This window comes from Lepidochelys kempii, chromosome 7 (assembly GCF_965140285.1).
Source record: "Lepidochelys kempii isolate rLepKem1 chromosome 7, rLepKem1.hap1, whole genome shotgun sequence".
Classification (NCBI taxonomy): Eukaryota; Metazoa; Chordata; order Testudines; family Cheloniidae; genus Lepidochelys; species Lepidochelys kempii.
This window is the reverse complement of record NC_136386.1, coordinates 30,134,948-30,162,930: the sequence shown is the minus strand read 5'-3', so window position 1 is coordinate 30,162,930 and position 27,983 is coordinate 30,134,948. Positions and strand designations below refer to the sequence as shown.

General features: G+C 57.2%; 2 protein-coding genes across 3 annotated transcripts; one reads left to right on the top strand and one right to left on the bottom strand.

Annotated features, from left to right (window-relative positions):
* Positions 1-247: 247 nt before the first annotated feature.
* FOSL1 (FOS like 1, AP-1 transcription factor subunit) lies at positions 248-10,160 on the bottom strand. 2 transcript variants are annotated; one of them, XM_073351659.2, is made up of 4 exons: positions 9,903-10,160; positions 3,670-3,912; positions 2,324-2,431; positions 248-1,881 (listed from the first exon to the last, which is right to left on the bottom strand). In XM_073351659.2, the coding sequence occupies exons 1-4, from the start codon at positions 10,029-10,031 to the stop codon at positions 1,393-1,395; spliced, it is 969 nt and encodes a 322-aa protein (XP_073207760.1). In that variant the 5' UTR covers positions 10,032-10,160; the 3' UTR covers positions 248-1,392. The 2 variants fall into 2 exon arrangements, with proteins under 2 accessions (XP_073207760.1, XP_073207759.1); XM_073351658.2 differs by lacking the exon at positions 9,903-10,160 and having other exon boundaries at positions 3,670-7,614.
* An 8,591-nt stretch (positions 10,161-18,751) lies between these two features.
* Positions 18,752-21,102, top strand: LOC140914256 (transmembrane emp24 domain-containing protein 10). The gene is made up of 5 exons (XM_073351657.2): positions 18,752-19,166; positions 19,504-19,624; positions 19,902-19,975; positions 20,377-20,503; positions 20,685-21,102. Exons 1-5 carry the CDS (start codon positions 18,963-18,965, stop codon positions 20,804-20,806), a joined length of 648 nt encoding a protein of 215 aa, XP_073207758.1. The 5' UTR covers positions 18,752-18,962; the 3' UTR covers positions 20,807-21,102.
* The last annotated feature ends 6,881 nt before the right edge of the window (positions 21,103-27,983 follow it).

Below are 27,983 nucleotides of genomic sequence, written 5' to 3'. Positions count from 1 at the left end.
ATATACTTCCTCCACCACCCCACATACTCCCAACTGCATACACACTATTCCCAGTAATCCACATGCCCCACCTCATACACCCCCCAGCAAAACCCCTGCCACTCACACGTCCTCACATATCCCCCTAAGAGTCCCCCTCCCCCTCCCACAACTCCAATGCCCCCCACACCACATACACCCCCCAACACCCTCAAGTCATATACCAACCAACACCTATACCCCACCCCCGAAACACACACGTGAGCCGTTTCTACTTGTAGCTTTTAATTGTCTCCCGAGACACAAGACACCATCGGTAGAAAAATACTCTTTGAGTGACAATAAATAGCATAGAAACGGTAGCTCCAACAATGAATGCTGTGCAGTCCAGAGCACGCCCTGCGGTTCTGGAGCAGCTTCTGGAACTTGGGAGCCAAAAAAGTCAGTCCTGGGTCTTGGTTGGCCAGTGCTGTAGAATCCCGCACACCTGAGTTTGTTCTGGATCTGGCAGTGGGTTCGACAATGATTGGAGGGGCAGTTTGCAATGTTCAGGTGAGTTCAAGAATGAGGGACTTCTGGAGCAGTCAGATGGAGGGCTAGAAACAGCAAGAGAGGTCTGGAACAGCTGTGAGTAGTCTCCAATGAGCAATGGCAGCGTAGAACAGGTAGACCGGTTCTAGAACGAACAAGTTGTGCTAGAATGGTCAGTCAGAGTCTAGAAGGAGTGCCTGTTGAACTCGGACATTTGGTTAGGATCTAGTATGAGACCATGAATGGCTGGGGATATTCCAGAGCAATCCAGGAGGAGGTCAGGAAAGCTCTAGTAGGTTCCAGAAAAAACCAGCAAGCACGATGGGAATTTTGGGAAGGTTGCCACATCCCAAAAGGAATGGAAGGGTAGGGCTGCTCTAGAACAGACAGGAAGGGATTGTGGGAGGGTTTGGGATGGTTCTGAAGCACAAAGACATTCTTCGGCAATGATGGTAAAAGGATGGACAGATTCCTGGCTCGTGAGTGAAAGATTCCAGGGACCTCTGGAATAATCAAGAAACACCGATGGCAGGGAAGGTTCTAGAATGTCGGTGAAAGTTCGAGAGCTGAGGGGGAAATTCCAGATGGGTGTGAAATAATTGGGAGCCTGGAATGGACTGTGTGTGCGCGCGCTTCTAGAATTATCTAGAATGACAGTGAAGGTTTGAAAGTGGACGGGGAGATTCCAGACGTGTCTGGAATGAACAGGAAGTTGGGATAATGGGAAAATGATCACAAAGGTACCACAGCTGAGGTGGATGGTTCCAAAAGGGCCTGGGATGACAGGGAACAGTTCTAGAGTTGTCTGGAACCACATGGAAGGTTCCTGGTCATGAGGCTGGTTCTTGAGCAGGAAGAACAGGGCTGGGGGAGCCGTGCCTGTCAGAGCGCCAGCAGGGTGGGGGAGTTGAGGGAGTCAGATGATTGGTCACCACTGCTGCTCCCACGCCGGTGGGCAGAGCTGCAGGGCTCAGGCGGGAAGGTGTGGCCAGCAGGGGGCTCCCCTTCCCCTGGGGCAGGATAGTTGAAGATCAGGCTGGGAGTGAAGGGAGTTAGCGAGGGTGTGACCATCAGGGTGGGGGTGTGCAGGGCTTCAGGCTCCAGGACCCCGCTGGGGGGAAGGCTGATCCGTGGGGGCACCGGCGGTGGGGGCCGACGTGGGACTGCTGTGGGAGGCTCCAGGGACTCCTGCTTGACAGGGGGTGGGGCGGGAGGCCCCCCCGGCTCCTCCTCCTCTCCTGAGGACTCATCCTGCACTTTGCACACTGGCCGGTGGGCCTCCAAGATCAGCTCAAACCTCTCCTTCTGCTTTTGCAGCTCTGCAATCTCTTTCTGCAGGCCCGACTTCTCCTCCTCCAACTGGTCCGTCTCCTGGGGGAGAGACAGGTCAGGGGGAGGCAGGACACTTGGGTTCTATCCCTGGCATGGGGAGGGAAGTGGGGTCTAGTGATTAGACTGGGGGGTGGGAGGGGCTGGAAGCCAGGACCCATAGGTAAAATCCCCAGCTCTGGGAGGGCAGTGGGGTCTGGTGGGTTAGCACAGGAGGGATGAGATGCCTGGTTCTGTCCCCAGCTCTAGGAGTGGGAAGGGCACATCTTGCCCTACAGCCATCACAGTTCAGGTGGCTTTGATTCCATCTCTTGCAGAGCCAGGCAGGGTCAGAACTTGCATGGGCAACCTCCAATGAGAACTGAAGGGGGAGTCAGTAGGGGGACTTTCCCCGCACAGCCAGGGCCGACCCCAATGCCCCTGCATGGTGCTGGGGGCGCTGTGCTGCAGGGAGTGTTGTGGGGACTCAGTAGGGGGTGTTCACCATTTGCAGACAGTCCGTTAGCTCTTTCCTCCGGTTCCGGCACTTTGCTGCAGCCAGTTTGTTCCTCTCCCGTCTTACCCTGCGCCGCTCCTCTTCCTCAGGGGTCATCTGAAGTGGGGGCAAGAGAGGGGCAGGGGTTTTCAAATGAATGACAGTGATGCCATATCTATCCCCCTTCTATGCCGGTCCATGGAAAACTGCCAAGGACCAGGTCCTTGTCAGGCTTTCACCCCCAAGCAATAATATCCACAGGGATCCCCCACAGTGCATTAAACATGCAGCCACCTCTGGGGTGGGGCATGGGGGATTCTTATACAGGGATCCCTAACTCAGTGCTGAGATGAGACTGGGGTACTTTTCTAGTTAGGTTGGGGAAGGGGAAGGGTAGTTTTGGGGGACAGGGCAAGGGTTAAAGTCTGGCTGAGGGACAGCCAGCCTTCTCTGGCCCCAGTGGCTTCAGATGCTGCCTGGATTCCACAGGCTGCGGAGGGAACAGTCCCGGTATGCTGCTGGCCCCAGTGCCCCTTCCCTTCTGAGTCACCCTGTGGCTCCATGATTCAGCATGCTGTCATTTCCTCTCCTGCCTGCCCCCAGGGTGTGAACCCAAATGCCCCAGCCAAATCCCAGCTTGTGTGATTCCCTTCAAAGACCAGAATGGGCTCTAGTGGTTACAGCAATGGATCTGGGAGCCAGAGTTCCTGGGTTCTAGTTCTGGGAGGGGAGTGGGGCCTAGTAGGTCAGACATGGGGGGGCTGGCAGCCAGGTCTGTGAGAGGGGAGTAGGGTCTAATAGTCAGACCATGGGGGCTGGCAGCCAGGCCTCTGAAAGTGGAGTGGGGCCTAGTGGTCAGATCAGGGGGGCTGGCAGTCACGGCTCCTGGGGGTTACCCCCAGCTTTCTGTGTGGGGATAGTTCTCTGAACCCACCTTGCTAAGCATTTGGAGAGCTCCCGATGGACAGCGCCCTGTGTCCTGTCTGCGGTTCTGATGTTAGCCACTAGGTGGCCCCACTGCCCTGTGGCGTTTGTGGCAAGAGGCCCAGCCCTAGGGCGGAATGAGTGCCAGCCATCCTTGCTTGGTTCTCCTGGCAGAAGGGGACTCGCCTCCCCCCGCCCCCCAGCCCAGGCGAAGCCCCACTTCCCTCTCCCACCTCCTCCAGCCATTGCAAATCAGGGGGCAGCTTCCCACTGTCCTGGGGATTTGGAGTGGGAAACTGAGGCACAGAGCAACACCCTCCCCCCCCGGATTCCTGTCTCCCACCGCTCCAACCCTCTACACCCCACTGCCCTCCTGGGCTAGGCATTCGCCCCTCTCCCCCCACCCCTGCTCCAATAACTGCCTTACTCACATGCTCATTGTGCCTCCGACGTATCCCAAGGGTGGGCCCAATGGTGCGGATGACGCCTGGGCGGGCCCCAGCAGGGTAGGGGGCATAGGGGCGGGGGTATGGGGCAGCTGTGAAGGAGGAGGGCGAGGAGCAGGTGTTGAGCATCGTGGGCCGAACCATCCACTGCAGGTCCTGGCTGGAGGTGATGGTGTTGAGGCTGGGAATGAAGCTGGCAGCCCCTGCACTCGGGCCTGGGGGGAACTTCTGGGGAGACAAGAGGAGGCGGCAGTTAGAGGAGGCCAGAGGCTGGGGGAGGGCAGCTGGGTGCATTGTCATCAAAGAGGCTTCCCCATTGCTACGGGCTGTACAGGGGGCAGGACTGACACACGGACCTGGGGGAGCAGGTCTGGCTGCGGAGGGCAGCAGTGCCAGCATCACAAGGGCACCTGGTGCTTCCAAATAAAGATCCCCATTGCCAAGGGCACCCAGATATTGGCAAAGCATTCCAGCCTGCAGAGGGGGCCCTGGCTTGGCTTAGGGGCCAGCAGTGAATTGCTCCAGGAGCAAATCCTGGGTCACCGGCTGCATTCAGTCTCCTTGTGACCTCAGACACCCTCATGGAGGCAGCATGTCTAGGAAGCAGGGAGGGAGGGGCTGGGAATCAGGACCCCTGGGTTCTCCTCCCAGCTCTGACGGGGGAGTGGGGTATAGTGGGTAAGAGCAGGGAGGCTGGAGTCAAGTCACTTGAATTCTCCTTCTGACCCTGGGAAAGGAGTGACATCTAGTGGATACATGGTGCCTTTGGGGGGGCCTGGGAGCCAGGACTCTTGGGTTAAATTCCCAACTCTAACCACTGACAACCTGGGAGCTCAGGTGAGTCATTGCATCTCTCCCTGGGCAAGGCTCTCTAGCAGTAAAATGGGATAACACAGAGAGGCGGGAAATGTAACAGGCTGATGTCCATAAAGTCAGGGAAAGGAAAGAATTCCTTGCACCATGGGACTGGTGCGTGAAACTCTGCCCTGGGCGATGTGGGAGGTCAGACAGATGATCAGAGAGGTTTCCTGGCCTTAAAGTGACTGGCTTTGTGAAGTGCTTTGAGGTGAGGGAAGGGGCTGATATTTTAAACAACAAACAAGGAAATTCCAGGTTTACATTGGGGGAAAAAAACAATTTTGTTAATGGAAACTGCTAGTGTCTGGCTGAGCCTGGAGATGACTTCAGAGGTCTGACAGCAAGTCAAATAATACACCAGGGTTCAGGACTTCAGGCTCCTGCCACTGACTCTTAATGCCTCCATTTCCCCTTCACAGATTATATGACCAGAAGGGACCATTGTGATCATCTAGTCTGAGCTCCTGCATAGCCCAGCTCCTAGGATGGCCCTGAACTAATTCCTGGTTGAATTAGAGCAGCCCCGTTAGAAAACCATCCCGTCTTGATTTCACAGCTGCCAGTTTGTCTGTTTAGACTGTGAGATCTTGGGGAGGCAGACATGTCTCTTACTGTGTGTCCATGAAGCACCTGGGACAATGGGATCCCCTTCCCTCTCAGCCCACAGTCTCTAGGTGCTGCCCTAATACACATGAGAACCAGGTATTCATAGTACAATTCACTTTAAATAATTGTAAAGTTCCTCTTTGTCATTCAACACTCTTCCCTAGGGGCCCAGTGAAGCCTCGGAAGGTTCCATATTTAGCACCCCTCCACCATCCCCCCAACCCCCCATTATTGGATCTGACAGTTCATGTCACCCTTCACCCTCTATGACAATGTGGGGATTTTCTGTAAAATTATTATGAAGCCTCTGTGTTCCTCAGCTTCTGTACTTTGCATTGCTCCCAAGTGGAGGAAAAGGGTTACATCTGCACTTGGGGGCAGTGAGGACGGGAGCTGTGGGTACGGCCTTGCTGCCTGGCCCACAGGGAATGGGTCTGTAAGGAACTGATCGAAACCGATCCAGACCAAGACAGGGTCCAGAGAGACAATGGACATGCCAATAATTGTGCAGCAGAGGGAAGCTTCCGCAGGTGAGGTTGTGAACTCAGCTTGGCCCTGCCTGGAGACAAAGAACTGGGAGGTCACCAGCAGGAGCTAAAGAGTCGGCTTCTGGACCAGGCTGGCTGTTTGCACCTAGGACTGATGGAAGGGTCAGGGAAAAACAGTCCATCCCGCCAAGCCAGGGCAACCCACCAGCCCAGCTGTAGGCGATTCCATTTCACACTCGGTCTTAACATGCAGTTCTCTGTGCTAACCTAAGGACTTCCAGTGCTGAGTTGCAGGTGACTCAAGGCCCCGCCTGTTTGCAAAGGGCTGTCTGGTGTCACTGCACATGCGTCTGGAGGTGCATTAGTCCCTGAAGAGTGGGCAAACTTCTAACTAGGAGTCTGTCTCATCTGGACTGGCTGGGCAGCACACCCGGTGTGGCGCAAGAGGGCTGGAGCCCAGAGGCTCAGGTTCAGGGGCTGCAAGGCTGTGTGGCCTGCCCTGAAGGAAAAGTGGGCCCCATTGCTGAAGGGGTTCCTCCAAGAGACCGTTTACAGCTAGGGCCCAGCCCTGAGCCTGTGGATCTGTGAACCCTCCCACCCCAGTGCTGGTGTGTGGGGGTTGGAAATGTTGTAGGTGGTTTCTATCTCCCAACCGTCAAATAACCAACCCTGCTGGCCTTGGGATTTTAAACCCAAAATCCATGCCGAGGCTTCTACTGGGGTTAAACCTTTGGGGATCATGGGGTAATCCAAGTCCTGATAGCCCCATTTTACAGATGGGGAACTGAGGCACAACCAGCAGAGAGAGAGATCTGCCCTGGTTCACAGAGCAAGTCATTGGCAGAGAACCCAGGAGTCCTAACTCCCAGTCCCCTCTTCTTCCCTGCACCCCTCTGCAGTAGACTTGCCTCACCTCCCAGAGCTGGGAGTAGAACCCAGGAGCCCTGACTACACCTATCTATTAGGCCCTATGTCACCCTGGCAGTGCCCTCAGCCAAAGCCCCTTCCATCCCATACCAGCCTGTCTGAATCAATACAAAGCTGTTCTGAAGGCCTTTACGGGTCATGCTATCTCTGAGCATGGTGGCCGGTCACTGGCTGGGACTCCTACCCTCCCACCCCAAAGGCACAGGCCCTCCAGGCTTTGGGAGAATCCCCACTAATGATTGGCAGTATAGTGTGTAGGATACACAGCTACATGGTCAGGATTCCATTCAGCAGGGGACAGAGTGGTGCAGGCACAGCAGCTGGTTTGGTGCAATAGGCAGACAGGCAGATACTTTGCTAGTGCCATGCCCACTGTTTGCCTTCTGCCCATATTTAGGGGTGCTCATGGGGGTTACTTATTACATGAATGAGGAGCTAATGGGGCAGAGCAGAACAGGAAGGTTTAGAGTCACTTCCCAGCCCCATCATCTTTTTAGGAACTGGCGAATGTCAGGGGCAGAGCCCAGGGCATGGGGCAGAGGAATTCACCTCCTTGGAGCCAGGACCAAGGGACTGGCAGGCTCAGGGGGTAGAGAATGGGATACAGACCCCTTTCCCTTGAGTGGGCGCCAGCTGCAATCCAGCCCCCATGCTGCAAGACTGGCTGGCTCAGAGGTATGGAGATGGGATATGGGGTCTTCCCCTCTAGAAGACGCCAGCTCAGATCCGGCCCCAGAGCCACAGCATGACAGCTGTTTCTGTCCCATGCCCATTGCGTGACCCCCATGTAAAAGAAGTTTGCTGGGTCTCAGCATAGTGCATGGGCCCCATCCCCACCTCGGCACTAGCCAGTCCTTTCAGCAACAGAGAGGCCAAGGGCTCAGTGTGGGCACAGAGACCAAGCACCTGCCAGAGTGGGTGGAGACAACACAGGGCTCCGTGTCACCACTCTGGGCACACACTGGTGATTCCAGCTCCCAGGGCCACTGAGTCAGCATGATCCTCTGGCATGCTCCTGCATGTGAACAGCAGGGTGTGCGCAGAAATCCTGCCCCCAGATAACCCTCCCGTGTCCTCCCCACCCCTTGACCCAGTTTGCCTGGCCTAGTGGGTGCCTCCCCAGCCCTGGCGTCACACCCCAGCTCACTGTGCTGCTTAATGGTGCTGCCCAGCCCTGGGGCAGGAGACTGACCATGCCTTCTGTGTCAGAAAGAGAACACCTGGGGGAGATACTGCCCCAGGGACTGGGGCCTCCCCCAAAACACAAAGGGGGCTGGGCATGGGAGCAGAGCTTCCCAGGCACTGAATCTTGGCTGCCACCCCACCCAGGGCTAGTGGTTAGAGCAGTGGGGGCTGGGAGCCAGGGCCCCTGGGTTCTCTCTGGGCTCTGGAAGGGGAGTGGAGTCTATTGGGTTAGAGCAGTGGGGGCTGGGAGCCAGGACTCCTGGGTTCTCTTTGCAGCTCTGGGAGGAGAGGGGGGCCTGGTGGGGTGGGGAAGGGGAGGGAAGCTGGGCGTCAGGATGCCTGGGGTCTCTCTATCCCCTGTGTGGCAGCTGTTGACAGGGGGTCGGCAGGCGCGGCAGCTGGCTTTGGGGTGGGGCTGGCAGCCGTCGCAGCGGCGCCCTTATGCAAGAGGAAATTGCTGAGGAATCTCGGCTCCCTGGAAGCCAGGCCGCGGTGAGCGGAGGGGCCGCCGGGGTGAGCGCAGCCCGTGACTCACCCGGCGTGACACAGCACCGCGGAGCTCCAGCCGGGAGCCAGGACTGGGGAGCAGGAGGGAATTCCCCCATTCGCGCCCCATTTTCAGGTCTGTCCTGTTGCCACCTTCTGCCGTAGCCTGGAGCCCCAGCCCCACCCCCCACAACACACATCCAGCCGCTGCGGGGGAGGCGGGTGCCTCACAATTTGCCAGCTATGGAGGTCTGAGGGGCTGGAAGTGTGTCCAGCCCTGGGGTCTGTCTCTGTCTCTCCCCCCCCCCCCACACGCCCCACTGGGCTGCTTGGGTCCCCACCGCTGGCTGCGGACAGCCCAGAGAGGGAGGCGAGTCTTAAACCCTGCCCGGGGACAGCTGGCAAAACACACTGGCCTTGAGGGCCCCCCCTCTGGTTTTCAGCCCTGTGGCTTACGTTCCGGACCCGTCCTGCAGGGCACGGAGGTGCCAGGAGGAGAAGTGGGTTCCCAAGTGAAAGGGGAGCAGAGCTGGCACAGAACCCAGGAGTCCTGACTCTCCCCCCCCCTTCCCTGAGCTAAAATACTGAGTGTCCGCCAGACCCACAAACCCGCTGAGGTTAGACACCCTGGTGCACTTGCTTCCGCAGCCCCCTCCTGGATGGGATAAACGGTGTGTCATAAACCCTGTAGGATGACACCTGGCGAGGAGTCCCCCTCCACTGGTACAGGTGGTTCTGGCGTGTCTCCCTGCAGCTGCCACTATGTGGCTGGGCGGGAGGCAGGGACAGGGACACCCCAGGCCCGCATAGCGCCAGCTCAATACAAGGGTCTGTGACCCGGGCGCTCAGGCAGCAGCAAACGAGGGGAGCCCCCCCCCCCAGTCGCTCTGCTGCAGAGCGCCGGATGGGGGAACCCCCTACATTCCTCAGCCATCGGCACGCGAGTGCCTGCGTGCGTCAAGGGGGAGGGGGGGTCAAACCAGCTGCCGCCACGCGGTGGGGTGAATCAACCCAGAGTATTAGTCATCGCCCCCCTCCCCAGAAACGAAAGAGAGCGAGAAAGGAGAGGGCAAGAAAACAGACCGGGGAAAGGCTGGCTGGAGCAGGGCGGGAGGGGATCGGGCAGGGATGGCTGGCAGTGGCTGGGTGTGTGGAGGAACAAGGGCTAGAGAGAAAGAAGGGAGGGTGTGGAGACAGGGTGGGTGTGTCTAGACGGCTGGGGATGGTTAGAGAATAGATTAGATAGGGGGGTGGGGATGGGGACAGGCTGACACACAGTGCGGGACAGGGGCGCTGGGACAATTTGTACAGTGGGGGCGCTGAGAGCCCTTGAACCAAACTGTAAAGCCTGGATATGATGGAAACCGCTTCAAGCCAGAAGGTGCGGGCAGCACCCCTAGTTCCAGCACCTATGGCCAGAGAGGTGCGTATGGGGACAGAGGGACAGACAGAGCAGGAGGTGTGCATAGGGGCGGACAGACAGACAGACAGACGGAGGCAGACAGCTGGGGAGGTGTGCATTGGAGCGGACAGACAGACAGAAGGGGAGGTGTGCACCGAGGCGGACAGAAGGGGAGGTGTGCACCGAGGCGGACAGACAGACACAGGGGAGCGTGCGTGGGGACAGGCCGACCGAGCTCTCGGCCCTTTGCCCCGCTCGCCCCTTACCTGTTGCGCTGCTCCCGGGGTCCCTGAGGCGGCGGCCGGCCCCACGCTGCGCAGGGCAGGGTGCTGAGGGCGAGGGTTGTACGAGGATCCCGGGCCGTCGGCTCTGCCCGCTCCGTAGTCCCTGAACATGTCCGTCTCTCCGCTGGGGCTGTGCTATGCCTAGGTCAGCCCGGCGAGCGCCTCTCAACTGCCTCCCGCCCGGTTACTTTTTTATGAATGGGAACTTCGGGGCCGCCTCACTTTAAGCTGGGGGAGGGGAGGGGCGTCCCACCCCGCGCCCTTTTCAAGTCATCAGGGAAGCAGGGAATCCCCTCTCCAACAACCCACCCCGGTTCCGCTGGGCTCTATTCAATTAAGATGCCCCCTTCTGCCTGGAATCAGAGTTTGGTCAGCCCCTAAAAGGCCATCAAAGTCAATATTCCCCCCCGCGTTCTAAATCTATTTGGTACGGTCCGGGGATTGACTCAGTGCTCGGTGACGTAGATATCCAAATATAGTGTGATTTCCTCCTGCTTGCTGTGCAATAGTAAAGGATTCCCTTCTGTGTTGTTTCCAAGCTTTGTTTGTTCAAGATGCGTTTCAGAGAAACCGACTCAAGATAAAAACACGCCCCCCCTCCCAGTACTACAATAACAACGCCACACAAACACCCACACCTGTACACCACCGCACACATCCTGAACCTCACAACGCCTGCACAACACCCCCCGGTACCACAACACCACACATACCTGTACAACCCCCCCACCCCCCGCCGCCCGCGTATTACAGCACACACCCTGTACACCACCGTAGCACACATCTCTGCACAACACACAGCTGTGCAACAACACAACCATCGCTGCACAACCACACACACTGCACAACTGCACGCGTCGCTCTGCACACAAAACTGCACGCACCGGCATTCTTACACGGTCTGCACAACAACGGACACCCCTAAACATAGACAGACAGACACTCACATCAGGCCAGGTAGTTTGTTTTCACACGTCAAATTTGCAAAGACACCCTCCCTCTCCCCCCCTCCCCTCCTCCGCGCGCTCATGCAGTAAATGAATTCGGGGCTGGGTAGGATCCCACGGGCAATGGGGGGCCCAGGCCGGGACACTCCAGGAGCGAGGCGGGCTAGTAAAGGAATATACACAGAGAGAGAGACAGACAGGTGAGCAACAGGGGCCTCTGGTTGGTCCAGAGATAGGAAAGTGTCTGGATGGGTGGCTAGACAGACCAAGGAGTGTGTTGGGGGAAGGGAGAGAGAGGGTGCGTGTGAATGGAAAGATGGGGGTGTGCATGGGGATGGGTGGATAGAGGCGAAAGTGGCACAGGGGATGGGGGCAGAGGGTCCCTGTGACCATGTGGAAGGTGGGGACGCAGGGGACAGGGGTCCCTGTGACCCAACAGGGGCAGGTGGGAGACAGGGGCAGTTTATAGGTAGCTCCCTGCCCCTCCGCACATGCTTGGCACTGCCAGTTTCTGGGGCTGAGCAGCTGGGCTAGACCCAATGAGAGTATAGTATGCTCCATAAATCCTCCCAAGCCCCCCAACAGAACAAGAACTCCCCAACCCAACACAGGAAGGGATCCCTGCAATCTGGATGCCCCCTCCCCTCTGCTGTATCATAGAGAGCCCCTGCCCCCCCTCTCCTTGAACAGAGACGCTGAGCCTGGCTCTCCCACCCTCCCCCGCTAAGAGCCTCAGGTCACCCCTCACCCTAAGAAACAAGCCGCTGGAAGATACCCTAGCATGGAGAATGGAAGTGTCCAGCTAAGGTGGTGGGCTAGGAGTCAGGACTCCTGTGTTCTGTCCCCAACTTTGGTGTGTGTGTGTGTTGGGAGGGAGAGGGGTTGGGTTAGAGCGGGGGCTGGGGCCAAGACACCTGGAAGGGTCTAGTGGGTTAAAGCAGAGAGGGCTGGGAGTCAGGACTCCTGGGTTCCATACACAGCTCTGGGAGGAGAATGGGGTCAGTGATTCCTCTCTCTCTGAGTGGGCTGCGGGGGTGTCATTTCCGGACACAGCGGCCTTTGGTCACCTTCAGAATCAGGAACTGAAAGCGACGGCAAGTGAAACTGACAGGGCTGGGCTCCGTGCAGAGAGTGAAAGCATGTCCCTCAGGCTCCCCACAGCCACAAGGGAGCCTGACAGCGCTCGTTCTCTCTCATTACTAGTTGGAGGGAGATCCCAGGGAGATTGGGACCCCCAGGCACTGCACAAAACACAGTGAGAGACAGGCCCTGCCCTGAAGCGCTCACTGTCTGAATAGACAAAGTGTGGGGGGAGAAACTAAGGCACAGAGGAAGAGACTCCCCTAAGGTCACACAGCAGGTCACTGCGGGAGCTGGGAATGAAACCCAGGGGTCCTGGCTCCCAGACCCCCGTGTTTTAACCACTAGAACCCCCCTCCAAGTACCAGGGAGAGAATCCAGTGATCCTGGCTCCTCCCCCCAAGCCTCGAAACAAACAGCTCTTCTGGGAGCTCTTCTGGTCCAGGGTCTGTTCCTCTTCGGCCCCCGAACCCCCCCCCGCGCCCCGTGAGGGTTAACGATCCCTCTCCCCAAGGAGCGGGACAGGATGTGAGACACGGGAATGTGGATGATCTCATGCTCCCGGTGACTAACCTGGCAGGAATGGGGGGGAGAGCAGCCAGCTGGCACCCTGCCACCAGCCTTGGGGAGCAATGAGAGGTCGGGGGACATGGCTGGCTCCCACCCTGGGTACTGGCCCCCCCTGCTCCCCAGTATTAAACCCTGAGCACAGAGCAGTGGAGTCACCACATTTCCCTGGGGACTAGCATATGACAGTTGCTGGGAGGTTGCAGGCTGGCACTGAGGGGCACAGGCAGAGCTGGGGGGGGGAGGCCAGGGCTGGGATAGCAGGGGGCTGCAGGCTGGCACTGAGGGGCACAGGCAGAGCTGGGGGGGGAGGCCAGGGCTGGGATAGCAGGGGGCTGCAGGCTGGCACTGAGGGGCACAGGCAGAGCTGGGGGGGGAGGCAAGGGCTGGGATAGCAGGGGGCTGCAGGCTGGCACTGAGGGGCACAGGCAGAGCTGGGTGGGGGGAGGCAAGAGCTGGGATAGCAGGGGGCTGCAGGCTGGCACTGAGGGGCACAGGCAGAGCTGGTGGGGGGAGGCCAGGGCTGGGATAGCAGGGGGCTGCAGGCTGGCACTGAGGGGCACAGGCAGAGCTGGGGGGGAGGCAAGGGCTGGGATAGCAGGGGGCTGCAGGCTGGCACTGAGGGGCACAGGCAGAGCTGGTGGGGGGAGGCCAGGGCTGGGATAGCAGGGGGCTGCAGGCTGGCACTGAGGGGCACAGGCAGAGCTGGGGGGAGGCAAGGGCTGGGATAGCAGGGGGCTGCAGGCTGGCACTGAGGGGCACAGGCAGAGCTGGTGGGGGGAGGCCAGGGCTGGGATAGCAGGGGGCTGCAGGCTGGCACTGAGGGGCACAGGCAGAGCTGGGGGGGAGGCAAGGGCTGGGATAGCAGGGGGCTGCAGGCTGGCACTGAGGGGCACAGGCAGAGCTGGTGGGGGGAGGCCAGGGCTGGGATAGCAGGGGGCTGCAGGCTGGCACTGAGGGGCACAGGCAGAGCTGGGGGGGAGGCAAGGGCTGGGATAGCAGGGGGCTGCAGGCTGGCACTGAGGGGCACAGGCAGAGCTGGGGGGAGGCAAGGGCTGGGATAGCAGGGGGCTGCAGGCTGGCACTGAGGGGCACAGGCAGAGCTGGTGGGGGGAGGCCAGGGCTGGGATAGCAGGGGGCTGCAGGCTGGCACTGAGGGGCACAGGCAGAGCTGGGGGGGAGGCAAGGGCTGGGATAGCAGGGGGCTGCAGGCTGGCACTGAGGGGCACAGGCAGAGCTGGGGGGAGGCAAGGGCTGGGATAGCAGGGGGCTGCAGGCTGGCACTGAGGGGCACAGGCAGAGCTGGTGGGGGGAGGCAAGGGCTGGGATAGCAGGGGGCTGCAGGCTGGCACTGAGGGGCACAGGCAGAGCTGGGGGGGAGGCAAGGGCTGGGATAGCAGGGGGCTGCAGGCTGGCACTGAGGGGCACAGGCAGAGCTGGGGGGAGGCAAGGGCTGGGATAGCAGGGGGCTGCAGGCTGGCACTGAGGGGCACAGGCAGAGCTGGTGGGGGGAGGCAAGGGCTGGGATAGCAGGGGGCTGCAGGCTGGCACTGAGGGGCACAGGCAGAGCTGGGGGGGAGGCAAGGGCTGGGATAGCAGGGGGCTGGCATTGAGAGGCACTAACAGAGCTGCATGTGTCCCAGCCTTTCAAACTGCCCGGTCACCTCACTCCACACTTGAAAGTTTCCTGGAGAGCAATGGAGCTGTGTGGAGGGGATTTCACACAGGCTCCCGCCAAATCAGCACGTGGCACTCACAAGTGCTTGTGGCTGCCAGGGATGAGGTAGGGCCCCTCTGTGTCTATGGAGGGAATGGGAGAATGGGCCAAATCCCAAACAGGAGACAGCCGAGAACTCTGTATACTCATCCACTTACTCACCTTCCTTTTCCTCCTGACTTTACTCACTCTGTCGACTTGAGGTTTGGATCCCAGCCTAATGCAGCACAGATCCAGGGCTGGGATAACTGGGGCTGCGAGTCTGGATTGAGTGGCAGCAGGAGAGATGGGAAGGGGGGGGATGGACCCAGGGCTGGGATACCAGGGGGGCTGCAAGTCCAGAGTGAGAGCTACCCCTGTGGAATTCAAGGACAACAGGGTACCAGTGTTATCATCTCCTGGGACACTCAGAACAGCTCCAGCTATCCCTGGGGCATGTTAACCCCTTGCATGCTAGAGCAGACGGACCCTGGGTGCTGCAGTGCTGGGGGGAGGGGTTACCTGAAGATCACCAGTCATGTGCTCAGCCCCACCCTCCCCCTAGCTGCTGAGTTGCCAGTGCCACTTTATGCAGTGGTTCCCAGGGTATATTCCTTCCTCACCCCCACCCAGCTTAGGGGCCTCCCTCTGCTCTGAGTCTCAAATACTGTCAGGCTGGGGCCTCACAGGATGAGATGGTTCAAGTGCCATTGGCCTGAGGGGGGGTCTCTGCTCACCCCAATCTTGGACCCAAAGTCTGGGGGTGTCCTACACACATCCCAACTCCTCCCAGAGCTGGGAGAGAACTGGGAGTCCTGATTCCCCCACCCTGCTCCCATAGCTCTTCCAGCATCCCAGTAAAATATCTGCCTGGATTGACCTAATAGAGAGGCTCCGGGGCTGTGCCCTTCACCAAAAGCAGTTTTGCCCCTTCCCCTCACTCTTGCCTCCCCCCAGCCCCATTCCCCTGAAGCCCTTCCCCCTGTTCCTACAGGCTTCATGTACGGGCAGTGCTATACGGAATGCAGGGAGAAGATCCCTGTGAGCCAGGACTCCTGGGTTCTATTCCCAGCTCAGGCAGGCAGTTGCATGGCAGCCCCTTAGCACCAGGGTGGGGCCCTGCTTGGGCTTGGGGCAGATGGTGCCAGGCTGGCATACTGGGTTGCTGGCACCATGCCCAGCCAGTGCCCTGTCCTGGATCCAGCACATGTTTGTGGAGCAGGAGGGAGCATTCAACTCAATCATCTCAGAGCTGGGAGATTCTTGAAGAACAAATCAGACTGGGTGAGACACAGAGAAAAGGAGGGAGTGGACAAGGGGCCTTTCTCCTCTTGGGGCACTGGCTCCGATCTGACCCCAGGCTGGCTCAGGGGATTGGGCAAGAGGCTACAGAGCCTCTACGGGGCACCAGGTCCAATCCAGAGCATGGGGCCCCCCTGGGAGCATCTGCATCACACCAGTCAAAACAGAGACCAAGGGCTGAATGGTCCACTGACAGCCAATTCCCCTTTGGAAGGCGGTTGCAGCAGGCCATTTACAGAAGGGGGTCCCATTTTAGGACAAGGAGACTGCCAGGTCCAGGAGCTCTGAGTTGGTACTGACTGTGCCCCTGTATCTGCACAGCCCAGACCTCACCTCTTCCTTCCCCCCAGGACCCAGAGTCTCATCCCACTCTGAATCACTGCAGGCCTCTGGCACGTTCCTCTACCAGGCGCCTGTCATTCCAATCCCATGAGTTGGGGGATCTCCAGCACCGAGAGACATTTCCTCCCCCGCCCCCCCTCCGGTGCTCCCAGCTTGCAACCATCAGTCACTGGGTCTCAGCCAAAGCAGCAGGTCTCCATGCTAAGCAGAGTCCAGCTGGGTCAGTCTAGGATGGGAGACCTGTACTTCAGAGGGAGAGGCTTCCCAAATAGCCCCACCCAATGTCAGACAAACAGCATCCATTGAACAGGGAGGCTGCCAGCCACAAACCAGCACATGGTGCACGCCCATTATGGGACTGCACAGACACCAACCTATGCGATGGTACACACCTGCTGTGTGAATGCACTTACACACAACAATCACTCAGCTACACACAATGATGACTGCACAGATTCTCTCCTGTTTGCACAATCATATGCAATGCCAATTGCGCACGCACACATGTACACAGCTTGACAATTGCACAGACACTCACACTCAGCCAGCTGCACAGGGGCACACATGCATTGACAATTTCCCATAATCACACACAACTGCAATTGCAATACATACCCTCTATGTGTGGATGTACATTCTGCCACACCCCCGGCTCCCTTTCTCAAGTTCTGAACCCACAGCAGCCTGTTCCCTCAAGCCCTGCAGCAGGGGGTGCCATAGGGAGCAGGGTGGGAACTCTGGCTGTACAGGGAACTCCTAGCTCAGGGGTTCTCAAACTGGGGGTTGTGAGCCCTCAGGGGGTCACAAGATTATTACATGGGGAGTCACGAGCAGTCAACCTCCACCCCAAACCACACTTCACTCCAGCATTTATAATAGTGTTAAATATAAAAAAGAGTTTTTATTTCATAAAGAGGGGGGTTGCACCCAGAAGCTTGCTGTGTGAAAGGGGTCACCAATACAAAAGTTTGAGAAACACTGTCCTGGCTATTCCAGACCCAGCAGGGGGCGCTGTAGGGATCAGGACAGGCAGGGGGCAGTTCCCATTCTCAGCTGGGCTGTGTGATTCCAGCAGGTGCAGTCTTGCCACATCCCCACCCTCCTGGCTCTGACGCCAACACCTGGGAGGGCTGACGCAAGTAGAGCGATTGCTCCATTCCCACTGTCATCTACCTCAGATGGGGCAGGATCAAGGGATCTTCCCCACCCATTGCACTTCCCTAGAGGCCTCGTATCTCAGTCCCCACCAAACCAGCCAGTCTTCCAATCTACTATTCTTCTTTGTTTTGCTGCCAATACCCCTGAGCTCAAGTCCTGCTTTGTGCTCAGACTCACCCATCCCAGGGCTCCGATCAGGGATACAATGGCTGGGAGGCCCCTGACACCTCCCATAACGCTCTGCAGCTGGGAGCCAGGGCTATTCCCAGCCCCATGCCCATTACACGGGGGTAACCCTGGAGGAACCTGCTGCCAGGGGCAACAGGGGTTCATCATTCCTCTTCCCAGGGGGTACCCGGCGCCAGCTGGGACCTGGGCCTAGGGCTGTATCCAGCTTTCTCCAGCCCAGGCCCAATGTCGCCCAGCTAGGAAGTTCCCATCCCCACTAACTTCCCAGCTGCTTTGTGCCTCCCCCAACACCCCTGGCTGCTCTAGGGGCCCCGTATCCCCTCCCTGCCCCAGACCTCTCTTCCTGCCTCACTCCCCATAACCCCCCAACCCATTTATCAGTCCAGTCCCCTTTGAATTCACAGGTGGCTCTGATATCAAGGGGGGCCATAACCCTGTGTGTGGGTCCCCAGCTATCCCCTCTCTCCCACTCATGCCTATCCACCTCTTGGGGCCCTGTGGAGGGGGTAGAGGATCACTCTGCCCCCGCCCCACCCTGGCACATTAATGTCCTTGTGGCTGCCAAGGCAGCTTAGTGGATGCCAGGTTCTCTCCTTTATGCAGTGCCAGCCCTGCTGCAGGCGGGGAGTGGTGCCAAGGCTTGACACGCACTCCCACACTCTAGGCATCCTTTCACCCAGTGCCTTCTCAGCCTCACCCCGTCACAGCCTTTTAACCAGGGTCAGCACTTGGGGGGCTGATCCCCACACCCTGCCCTGCTCCACAGGGGGCAGTCCTGGGGCTCCCTGCCTGGCCAACCCGTGGGCAGACCGGGATTGGGGGAGGAAGGGAAGGGGGGCGGGTTGGAATGAGGCGAGGGAGGGGCATGAGGAGACTAGAGAGATGATGTTTGGGGTGATGGGGGGGCAGGAGGGGAAGGGAAGACATGGGAGAGGGGTGTGTGGGGCTGGGGGGAAGCTGTGGAGCAGGCTCGGGAGCAGGAAGGGCGTAGGGGGGTGAGGGAAGGGGTTGGGGTGCTAAAGGATACCGGGGGGGGGCTGGGAGGGATAGCGGGTTTCCCTGCCCCGTACAGCGAGCCTTTGGCCTCTCTTCCTGGCTGCTCCCCGACTCCTTGTACGTACGGCCCCCGCCCGGACCCTGCTCTCTGGCGCCACCCAGCGCCGCTGCGCTTGTAAAGCGGATTCACTGACACTTTACATTTCTTGCCCGTTGGTGGGCACAGGCCCCGCCCCCCACAGCTAGGGAGAGGACCCAGGAGTCCTGGCCCCCTGCTTCTGTCCACTACCCCCACAGCCCGAGGAAGGGGAGGAGAGAAGCCCCACCAAACCCCTGCCAGGTCAGACTCGGGGGTAGCCCGGGCTGGACTGACACCCCTCCCTCCAGCACTCTGCCCAGCTACAAGCGACCACGGCTTCTTCCGGCACGGCACGGCACGGCACGGCACAGGCCGAGATCGCGCTGCGCCTGCGCACTTCCTCTCCCCCCCCCCCGGTCCGAAGTTCGCGCTGCCCGGACTCTAATTCACGCTGCCGGAGATGAAGTACGGTGGAGCCGGAAGCGGAAGCACGGCTAGGGCCTGTCCCCCCTGTGGGGTGGGGGCCAGACCATAGAGCGAGCGCCACGTCGGGTGAGCGCCAGGTCGGACGCCACCGAATCAGCTCAGGGGCAGTGTGACAGAGGAGCCGGACGCAGCCGACTCCACCTGCCTGGGGCAGCCGGGCGCGGCGTCTCGAGGCCGGGGGGTCCCCGCCGCTGCTCGCCATGCGCGTGCCCCGGCCGGGCCCCGGACTCCTGGGTCCCCTGCTGCTGCCGCTGCTGCTGGCCGGCGGGTGCGGGGCGCTCTCGTTCCAGCTGCCGGCGCAGACCCGCAAGTGCCTGAAAGAGGAGATGCACCGCGACGTCATGGTGACCGGGGAGTACGAGGTGTCGGAGGCCGGGGCGCCGGGGGCCAGGACCGATCTCCGGGTGAGAGCCCCTAGGGATCCCCGCGCACCCCCGAACCCCTTCCCCCATGGCTAGTGCCCCCGCGGGTGCCCTGCCCCCTACGCTCGCCATAAGCTGTGCACCACCCCAGGGACCCCTTTCTTCTCCAAGGTCCAAGACTTACCACGCAGTTGTGTGATGTCCTCCCCCAAGAGGGACATCAGGGACCCCCCGTCTCCCCATTGGACACCCCCTACTCCTGGGTGGAGGGGACACACTACACCCCTATCCTCCTGGGGAACAGGATCATGGTGGGCATTGGGAGCCTGGTCCGGGGAGATGGGTAGTTCTGTGGGGTCACAGTCTGTCCCCACCCCAGGTCACAGACTCCTCTGGCCACCTGCTCTACTCCAAGGAAGATGCCAAGAAGGGCAAATTCGCCTTCACCACAGACGACTATGAGATCTACGAGATCTGCTTCGAGAGCCACGGCCAGTCGGGTATGAGGTCTCACTCCTGGTGCAGGGATTCTGTGTCCTGGGGGGCATTCCTCCCACCCCACAGCTCCCTGCCATCCTCATTTGCGGTCTCCTGCACTCAGCACGGCCTGGAAACTTGTGATCATGAGGGAGGTCTAGTGGTTAGCATTGAGGAGGGTGCTGGGAGCCAGGATTCCTGGGTTCTATTCCTGGCTGTGGGAGGGGAGTGGGGTCATGCACCAGCTCTTCCCTCCCCTGTGACAGTTATAACTTCTTTCTTTCATCCTTCCCTCCCCAGTGGGTTTTCGAGTTCCTGACCAGCTGATCAGCCTCAACGTCAAACATGGGGTGGAGGCCCGGAACTATGAAGACGTGAGTAACGCCCCCTTTGAGTCCCCAACCCTCTGCAGCTGTCCCTCTGTCCTGTGTGTGATGGGGAAGGTGGGGCACCAGCAATCTCAGCCCAAGGACAGAATTGACGACATCCACCCAACTAGGCATGTATCCCCAGCTCTGCTAAAGCCTGAGGGCCAGAATTGCAAGGGTTTCCTGTATAAACAGCCCCCCGTGCCCCAGCCCAGAGGCATCCACATCTCAGCGTGGAGCGAGGGATCCCTGTATGAACAGACCCTGTGCCCAGTCCAGAGATGGCTATGTCTCACCACTGAGCAAGAGATCCCTGTATAGACAGCCCTTATGCTTTACCCCAGAGGTGGCTGTGTCTCAGTGTGGGGTGGAATTCTGCATCTCATTCCTACTGTCCCCACACCCAGATTGCCAAGGCAGAGAAGCTGAAGCCCCTAGAGGTGGATCTGCGACGTCTTGAGGACCTTTCTGAATCCATCGTCAAGGACTTTGCCTACATGAAGCAGCGGGAGGAAGAAATGAGGGACACAAATGGTGAGGAGGCACCCATGTACCCACTAGACCCCGCTCTCCTCCCAGGGCTGGGGTAGAACACAGGAGGAAGGGCCTGGGAGCCAGGACGCCTGGGTTCTTTCCTGTGAAGTGGCTGGAAGCCACTTGTGATGATGCTTTGGGGTCCCCTGTTTACCCCATGTCTCTCTCTCTCTCTCCACAGAGTCCACCAGCACCCGCGTGCTCTACTTCAGCATCTTTTCCATGCTGTGTCTGGTGGGCCTGGCCACCTGGCAAGTCTGTTATCTGCGCCGCTTCTTCAAGGCCAAGAAGCTCATCGAGTGAGCAGCCCCTTGAGTGTGTCTGCCTCTCTCACAGGCCATCCTGCGCCAGGCTCCCTTCCTGATGGCCCTAGAATCCACATCCAGCCTCTCTCAGCTCTAGTGGGAAGTGGCGCCTGCAATGGACATCTCTGCCCATCAGGAATGGATTCTGGTGGGAAGAGGGGGTTCTGGCCCCCCAGTAGGGATCCAACTACCCCCATTTTTAAGGATCTTGTAGTTAACAGAGGATCCAGTAGTGATGGCACCGTGATCAGGGGGATTGGGTTGTAATTATTTTAAAATAAATAGTTAATTGGGCTGGTGGCTTGTGATGTCATTTTGTGAGGAAGCAGGGGGGGGGGCATCTTCCACCCCACCCCCGATTCTATTGGGAGCCCCATCCCATCATGTCCCTGGGATTGCTCTGGAGAAAACTATCCCCTCTGTGCACTGCCCGCTGGGATGTGGCATGACAGATGTGTTCTGTCCCTGGCTTGAGGAGGGGAGAGGCTAGCGGATTAGAACATGGGGGGCGGGCAGCAACACTGAGCATCAGGTCTGCTGGTTCTGCTCCTGGCTCTGCTACTGACCCTGATATAGGATTCCCAGAGGGTTTATTTGTCTGTAACCCCTCCCTTCCCCCAGCTGCGCCTGGATCTGGGCTCCTCCAAGGTTCCTTTTGGCACTCCCCTAAAGTCTCCACTGTGTCTAACTGTTGATTTGAAGTGTTCCTTCTCCCCGCCTCCCCTGATCTTGGCTGGATCCAAATCACCCATTGTTGGGGGTAAACTGCCTGGAACTCCTCTTGCTGTCTTTGTGTCTCCTTTTTTTTTTTTTTTTTTTAAATCCTTCCTCCCCCAAACTCCTGCCCCTCCATCTGCTCTGGAGGGAAGTGATGTGGCTCAAGCGGACCTGCTGTGGCCACTGTGTGTGTGTGCTGCAGGTTTTAGTGCTGCTCTCCGGGAACAGATCTATTTACCTCAGGTTTGTATGCAGCTCCCATTACCATTGTAGCTGGCCGAGTGTGCAAGGTCCTTGCTCTCTACACAACAGCATTTCTCGCTCTGAATGCTGTGGCCGGGCAGCTCCACAATGTTGGGGACCGTTCTAGGTATTTGTGGGCTTTTTTTCCCCACCTTCCTCTGAAGCATCAGGGATTGGCCACAGCTGGAGACAGGACACCAGCTGGGGTGGGCCGGCCTCTGAGGTGGTTCAGCAATTCCTCTCTAGCTACCTGGCTGGGGGTCTTGTTCACATCTCAGGGTCCAGCTGATGGCCAGATTTGGGGTCAGGAAGGAATCTCCCTGGTCAGAGATTGGTAGGGAGCTTGGCAGTTTTCTCCTTCCTCTGCAGCACGAGGCACGAGTCGCCTGCTGCAATCACCTGGGCATGGCTCACCTCTGCAATTCCTTGCCAGCGCAGGAGTCTTGGGTATACAGGGCCCCTCAGTTTTTTCTCTATCTGGGGCACGCAACAAGTTAATCCCCTGAGGACTGAAATGATTTGGTCTAACCAAGGTCCTGGGGCTCAATACAGAGAACTAGGTGCGATTTAATGGTTTATGATAGACAGGAGGCTCAGGATAGAAATATAGGGTTGGCATGGACCTCACGCAGTCATCAAGTCCAGCCCCCGTGCTGAGGAAGGACCAAGTAAACCTAGACAACCCCTGACAGGTTTGTCCAACCTGTTCTTAAAAACCTCCAGTGACAGGAATTCTGCAACCTCCTTTGGAATCCTGTCCCAGAGCTTAACTATCCTCTAGTATCTGACCTAAATCTCCCTTGCTGCAGATTAAGCCCATGACTTCTTGGCCTGCCTTCCGTGGACATGAAGAACAATTGATCATCAACCTCTTTGTGCCAGCCCTTACCATATTGGAAGACTATCACGACCCCCTCAATCTTTTCTCAAACCTAAACATGCCCCGTTTTTATTAACCTTTCCTTACAGATCGGGATTTCTAAACCTTTTAGCATTTTTGGTGTTCTCTTCTGGACTCCCACCAATTTCTCCACATCTTTCTACAGTGCTCCAGCTGAGGCCTCACCAGTGGTGAGTAAAGCGGGACAGTTGCCTTCTGTGTCTTACATATGACACTCCAGTTAATACACCCCAGAATTATGTGAGCCTGTCTTTGCAACTGCATCATATTGTTGTCTCGTTCAATTGGTGACCCCCTATGGCCCCCAGATCCTTTTCAGCGGTACTAGCGCCTAGCCATTTTATAGTTGCACATTTGATTTTTTTCCCTGCCTGAGTGCAGTACTTTGCACTTGTCTTTATAGAATTTCATCTTGTTAATTTCAGATCAGTTCAATTTGTCAATGTAAGTTGGAATTCTCATCTTGCCCTCCAAAGTACTTGCAACCACCCCCCTTGGTGACATCTGCAGATTTTTATAAACATGGTCTGCAATCTAAGTAACTGATGAAAATATTGAATAGTGCTGGACCCAGGACTGACCCCTGTGGGATCCCCCTATATACAACCTCCCAGTTTGACAGTGAACCACTGGTAACTACTTGAGTATGGTTTTCAACCAGCTGTGGTCTAGAATAAATAACTATAAAGTGGCCGTACATTTCCCTAGTTTGCTTATGAGAATGTCATATGGGACTGTGTCAAAAGGATTACTAAAATCATGCAACCGATGAAGTGAGCTGCAGCTCACGAAAACTTATGCTCAGATAAATTTGTTAGTCTCTAAGGTGCCACAAGAACTTTTCTTTTTGCGAATACAGACTAACACGGCTGCTACTCTGAAACTAAAATCAAGATATGACCTCTAATGATTCCCTCCAACTCCACTAGGCCAGTAACCCTGTCAAAGAAGGAAATGAGATAGTACCTGTCTTTAAAAAGGAGAACAATGTTTTTCCATCTCCAGTCTTCTGGGACCTCCCCTTTCCTCCATGAGTTCTCAAAGATAATTGGTAATGGTTCTGAGGTTGTTTCAGCTAGTTCCTTAAGTATCCTGGGGTGAATTTCATCAGGCCCTGCCAACCTGTTCTTTCCTTATTGTGGCTTGCATGCCCTCCCCTGTTTTGTTAATATTAATTGTGTTGAGTATTTGGTCACCATTAAGCTTTTTAGTGAAGACTAAAGCAAAATAGGCATTAAACGCGTCAGCCTTCCTGATAGCAGGTAAGGAGAGTCAGTAACTGATGCTAAGTAGTGGGCCTATACCTTCCTTCATGTTTCTCATGCTTGTAATTTATTTAAGGAACAACTTCTTATCGCCTTTTATGTCCCTTGCCAGCTGTAACTCATTTTGTGCCTTTGACTTTCTTAATTTGTCTTTACACGTTTGTACTGTTTGTTATACTCCCCCATAGCCATTTATCTCTGTTTCTACTTTTCGTAGAATTCCTTTTTGATTTTTCAGGTGATGTAAAGAGCTCCTGAAGGAGCCATAGTGGCCTTTTCCTATTGTTCTCATCTTTCCTTTACACTGGGATAGTTTGCTGTTGTGCCTTTAATATTGTGTCCTTGAGAAACTGCCAAATCTCCTGAACTCTCTTATCCCGTAGATTTTCTTCCCACAGGACCTTATCTACCAGTTCTCTGAGTTTGTTAAAGTCTGCTTTGGTGAAGTCCATGTTCCTTATTTTGCTGCTCTCTGCTCTTCCTTTCCTTAGAGGTATGAACACATTTCCTGATCACTGTAACCGAAACTGCCTTCCACTTCTAGGTTTGCTACCACTTCCTCCCTGTTGGTGAGACTCAACTGTACAATGGCTTTCCTCCTGGTTACTTCCGCCTCTTTCACAAACCCAAGCTGACTAGATGATCTGATGGACCCTTCTGAACTCTTCAGAAACAGACCCAGCTGTGAAATTGACCTTGAGCTGGTCTCTTGCTCAAAGCAGAACAGCAGGTCTAATTCCAGCCATCAGCTCTGGGGAGGAATCCTTCCCCCACTGGCATCCAGCCCCATGGGCAGGATCAGGGTCTTGGAGTCATGAGCAGTGACTGGCAGCATGGGAGAGTAGTGGGGACTTTGATGGTAGCTAAGCTGTGTCCCCACTTGTCACAGAGCCACAATGCTGACCTATATTAAAAGAGGGGTAATTTTACGAGGGTTCCATTATTTTTCTTCCCCTGATACTGTTCAAATGCAACCCCTCCCAGAGCCATGCAGGGAACTCTGTACTGCAGCCTCTTGCAGTAGGGGGGATTTGTGGGGTGCCTGCTGGATTATGGGGCTCTGTGGGGCAGGGAGGGGATGGACATCTTAGGTTCCACAGGGTCATCTTGCTCCACTGCACCCTCAAGGGATGGTGTTGCCACAGCTTGGAGGACAGTTGGGAGGAGCAGTGTGGGGGATGCACCCTGCTGGTAAAGGAGAGAGAGTGACTTAAGTCAGTGTGGCAGCTGCTCCCCCAGGAAGATCCCCACAGTGATGATGGTGAGGTCCAAACTGAGGCTCTCGAGGGGGCTGTAGGAGCAGGTGCCATGTGGCTAGACCAGACGCAGTTCCAGCCCTGTGCTGTGTAGGAAGGCAGCCAGGGCCCTGCAGGGTGGAGAACTGAGGGCTAGCAGCATGGCGGGTTCTCCCTAAGTAATTCACCACTACGACTTGTAGTGAGTCAGGGCACCCCACACAGGGCTCGGGCCAGTACTGGTCACCCTCCCACTCTTCTGAGGGATCGGGCTATGAGGGGGCCCTTGCCTCCTCTTGCGATCAGGCTGGTACCAGGTATCCCCCAGGGATCAGATAGTACGGCCCCACACCCTGCAGTGATCAAGGCATTTCTCCCCACCCGCCATGTGACAGGGTGGCAGCTGGGAAGCATAAGGAAAGGTGGTACTTCCCCACCTGCTCTGTGAATATCTCTGTCTGGCAGGTTGGGGGGCCCAGGCCACAGGCTTCGGGCCCAGGAACTCAGTGAAGGCGAAGGACTTGGGGTGCAGCACCCAGCTCTGCCAGATGAGATCTGGGGGCAAAGAGGGGAGGATGTGAGGGGGGTTCTCAGTCACAGGGAAAAGGACTGGGGCTTTTGGTCTCTGCAGAGGGGTCTTCAGGAATCAGGGGGCCTATGGGGGTCAGCAGGACTAGGAGGGAGAGGAGTAGGGACTGGAGGGATGGTCTCTACATGGGGGTCCTTTGGGGCCTGTGGAACTCGGGGAGGGGAGGGGTGTGTGTGATAGGAATGGGGGGGGGACCAGATGTCTGGGGTCTGCAGAGAGAATGTAAGGGGAGGTTATAGACAAGTGCACCCTCAAGACCTTTAGGAAGGCAAGGGGCAAAGCTAGGAATTCTGGTGTCCTCCCGCTCAAACCACTAGATACCACTCCCAGAGCCAGGATAGAACCCAGGAGTCCTGACTCCCTGCTCTAATAGCTACACTCTGCTCCCCTCCCAGAGCCAGGATAGAACCCAGGAATACCTGGCCCTCGGCTGTTGGGGGAAGGATCCAGTGGTTTTACCAGGTAGTGAGAGCAGGGAGCAGCCCTGCTAGTGGATCAGCAGCATCGGATTGGAAGATATCTCTGCAAACACACACATGGGATCACCTGATCGGTTACCATGGAGTGGGCGAGGAGCAGCCAATGAGAGGGGAGTGTAACTCATTCCAGTGCTGCCCCCCCACCCCTGAGAAGGGGACAGGCCTGAGGGGGGCAAAAGGAAGGATGGGGGTACAAAGGGGGAAGCAGTGGGTCACTGGGAGGCGTACAGGGGAGGGGGGAATTAATGTGAGGGTAGGTGGTTGGGGGGCTTTGTGGGGTGCAAGGGGGGAGGGTATCACTCCAGTGCTGCCCCCAGGGGGAAGGGACTAGAGGGTGGGGCTGTAGGGTGTGTTCCAGCTGAGAGGGGAGCAGAGGGTGTCACTCAGATGCTATCCACAGGGGATGCTGGGAGCCCTGTGCTGGCCTTGACCCAGGCCATCTGCAGCTGCCCCCCCCCTCAGGCCCTGGGATCTGGGGGGCTCAGTCCAGTCACAGCAGCCAGAGAAGTGAAGCCCCTTAGACAACACAACAGTACTACAAAGCAACATAACACGATCTCCTGCACTACAACACTGCTACACAACTGCACACCACAACAACACAACACTGCTACACAACATACCACAGCTACACAACCCCTAAACAACAAAAACACCACAACACGAGAACCTACCACAGTACTACTACACAACATAAACAATCCTGTGCAACACACCATGGCTACAAACAGTGCAACATAACTACACACCACAACCACCACACAGCCTTGCTACATGACTACACACCACAACACTATTATACAACATACCACAATACACAACACAACAGTTCTATACCATAACCCCCTACACAACATCACAGTACTGCTATACAACATCATCCTCATGGGGTGAGGGCCTACCCCCTGCAGCTGGAGAATGACAACATAACACTGCTACACAACTACACACCATAATGCCCCTACACAACACAATACAGCACAGCTACATAAAAAAACAACTACTCAGCACCCCCCGCCCAGCACATCTCTGCTACATAAAAACACAATACCCCCACCAGCTGGGGAGAGAAAACTGTGACAACACAAACACACCAGAACTCCCTACACAACACAACATTCCCCCCCCCCCCACACACACACACTTGGGCCTGCTCCCTGCAGCTGGGCAGACAACACAAGAACAGATGTCCCTCAATCCCACCCCCGATCCCAGCCTTGGGATCCCCCCACTACCTCTGCTGGTGCCCCTCTATCCTGACCCGCAGCCCACCCTGCTTCAGTGTTAGAGGCTCTTTCTGAGTCCAAAATGCCCCTAAAGCTATAAGCTCAGCACCACTCCCTGCTCCCCGATCAGGAGGTGCCCTGGCACTGAGCCCTGGGAGAAGGGAGTACCAGAGCACTGCTGTCTCTGGGGGCAGGAAGGGAGGAGGGAGTGTAGGACTGAGTGATCTGGGCCCTGCAGAGATGGCGATTGGGACCCTGAGGAGATTGCTCTGCCCCACAGGGATTGTGACCCATGTTGGGCTGCAGCAGCAGGAAACAGACTCATCACAATCAGCTGAGACTGGAGTCCCTTGGCTCTGACAACACTTCCCTCCCAGAGCTGGGCTAGAACCCAGGAGTCCTGGCTCCCAGAATTGAACCCAAGCTCCTGGGAGCACCAAGCCATTCCCATCCCCCTTCACCTGCAGTTGAGGGTGAGGATGCTGATATCTGATGGGGCCCCCTGGTCCTGGTCCATGTG

Excerpts from the sequence above, each read along its gene's own strand:
- FOSL1 (XM_073351658.2), bottom strand. The coding sequence starts at position 4,152 with ATGCTTTGCCAATATCTGGGTGCCCTTGGCAATGGGGATCTTTATTTG. Across the intron at positions 2,432-3,669 it reads GTCGGAGGCACAATGAGCAT|ATGACCCCTGAGGAAGAGGA; the intron begins GTGAGTAAGGCA and ends CCCCCACTTCAG. Across the intron at positions 1,882-2,323 it reads TAACGGACTGTCTGCAAATG|GAGACGGACCAGTTGGAGGA; the intron begins GTGAACACCCCC and ends TCTCTCCCCCAG.
- LOC140914256 (XM_073351657.2), top strand. The coding sequence starts at position 18,963 with ATGCGCGTGCCCCGGCCGGGCCCCGGACTCCTGGGTCCCCTGCTGCTG. Across the intron at positions 19,167-19,503 it reads GGGCCAGGACCGATCTCCGG|GTCACAGACTCCTCTGGCCA; the intron begins GTGAGAGCCCCT and ends TCCCCACCCCAG. Across the intron at positions 20,504-20,684 it reads AGAAATGAGGGACACAAATG|AGTCCACCAGCACCCGCGTG; the intron begins GTGAGGAGGCAC and ends CTCTCTCCACAG.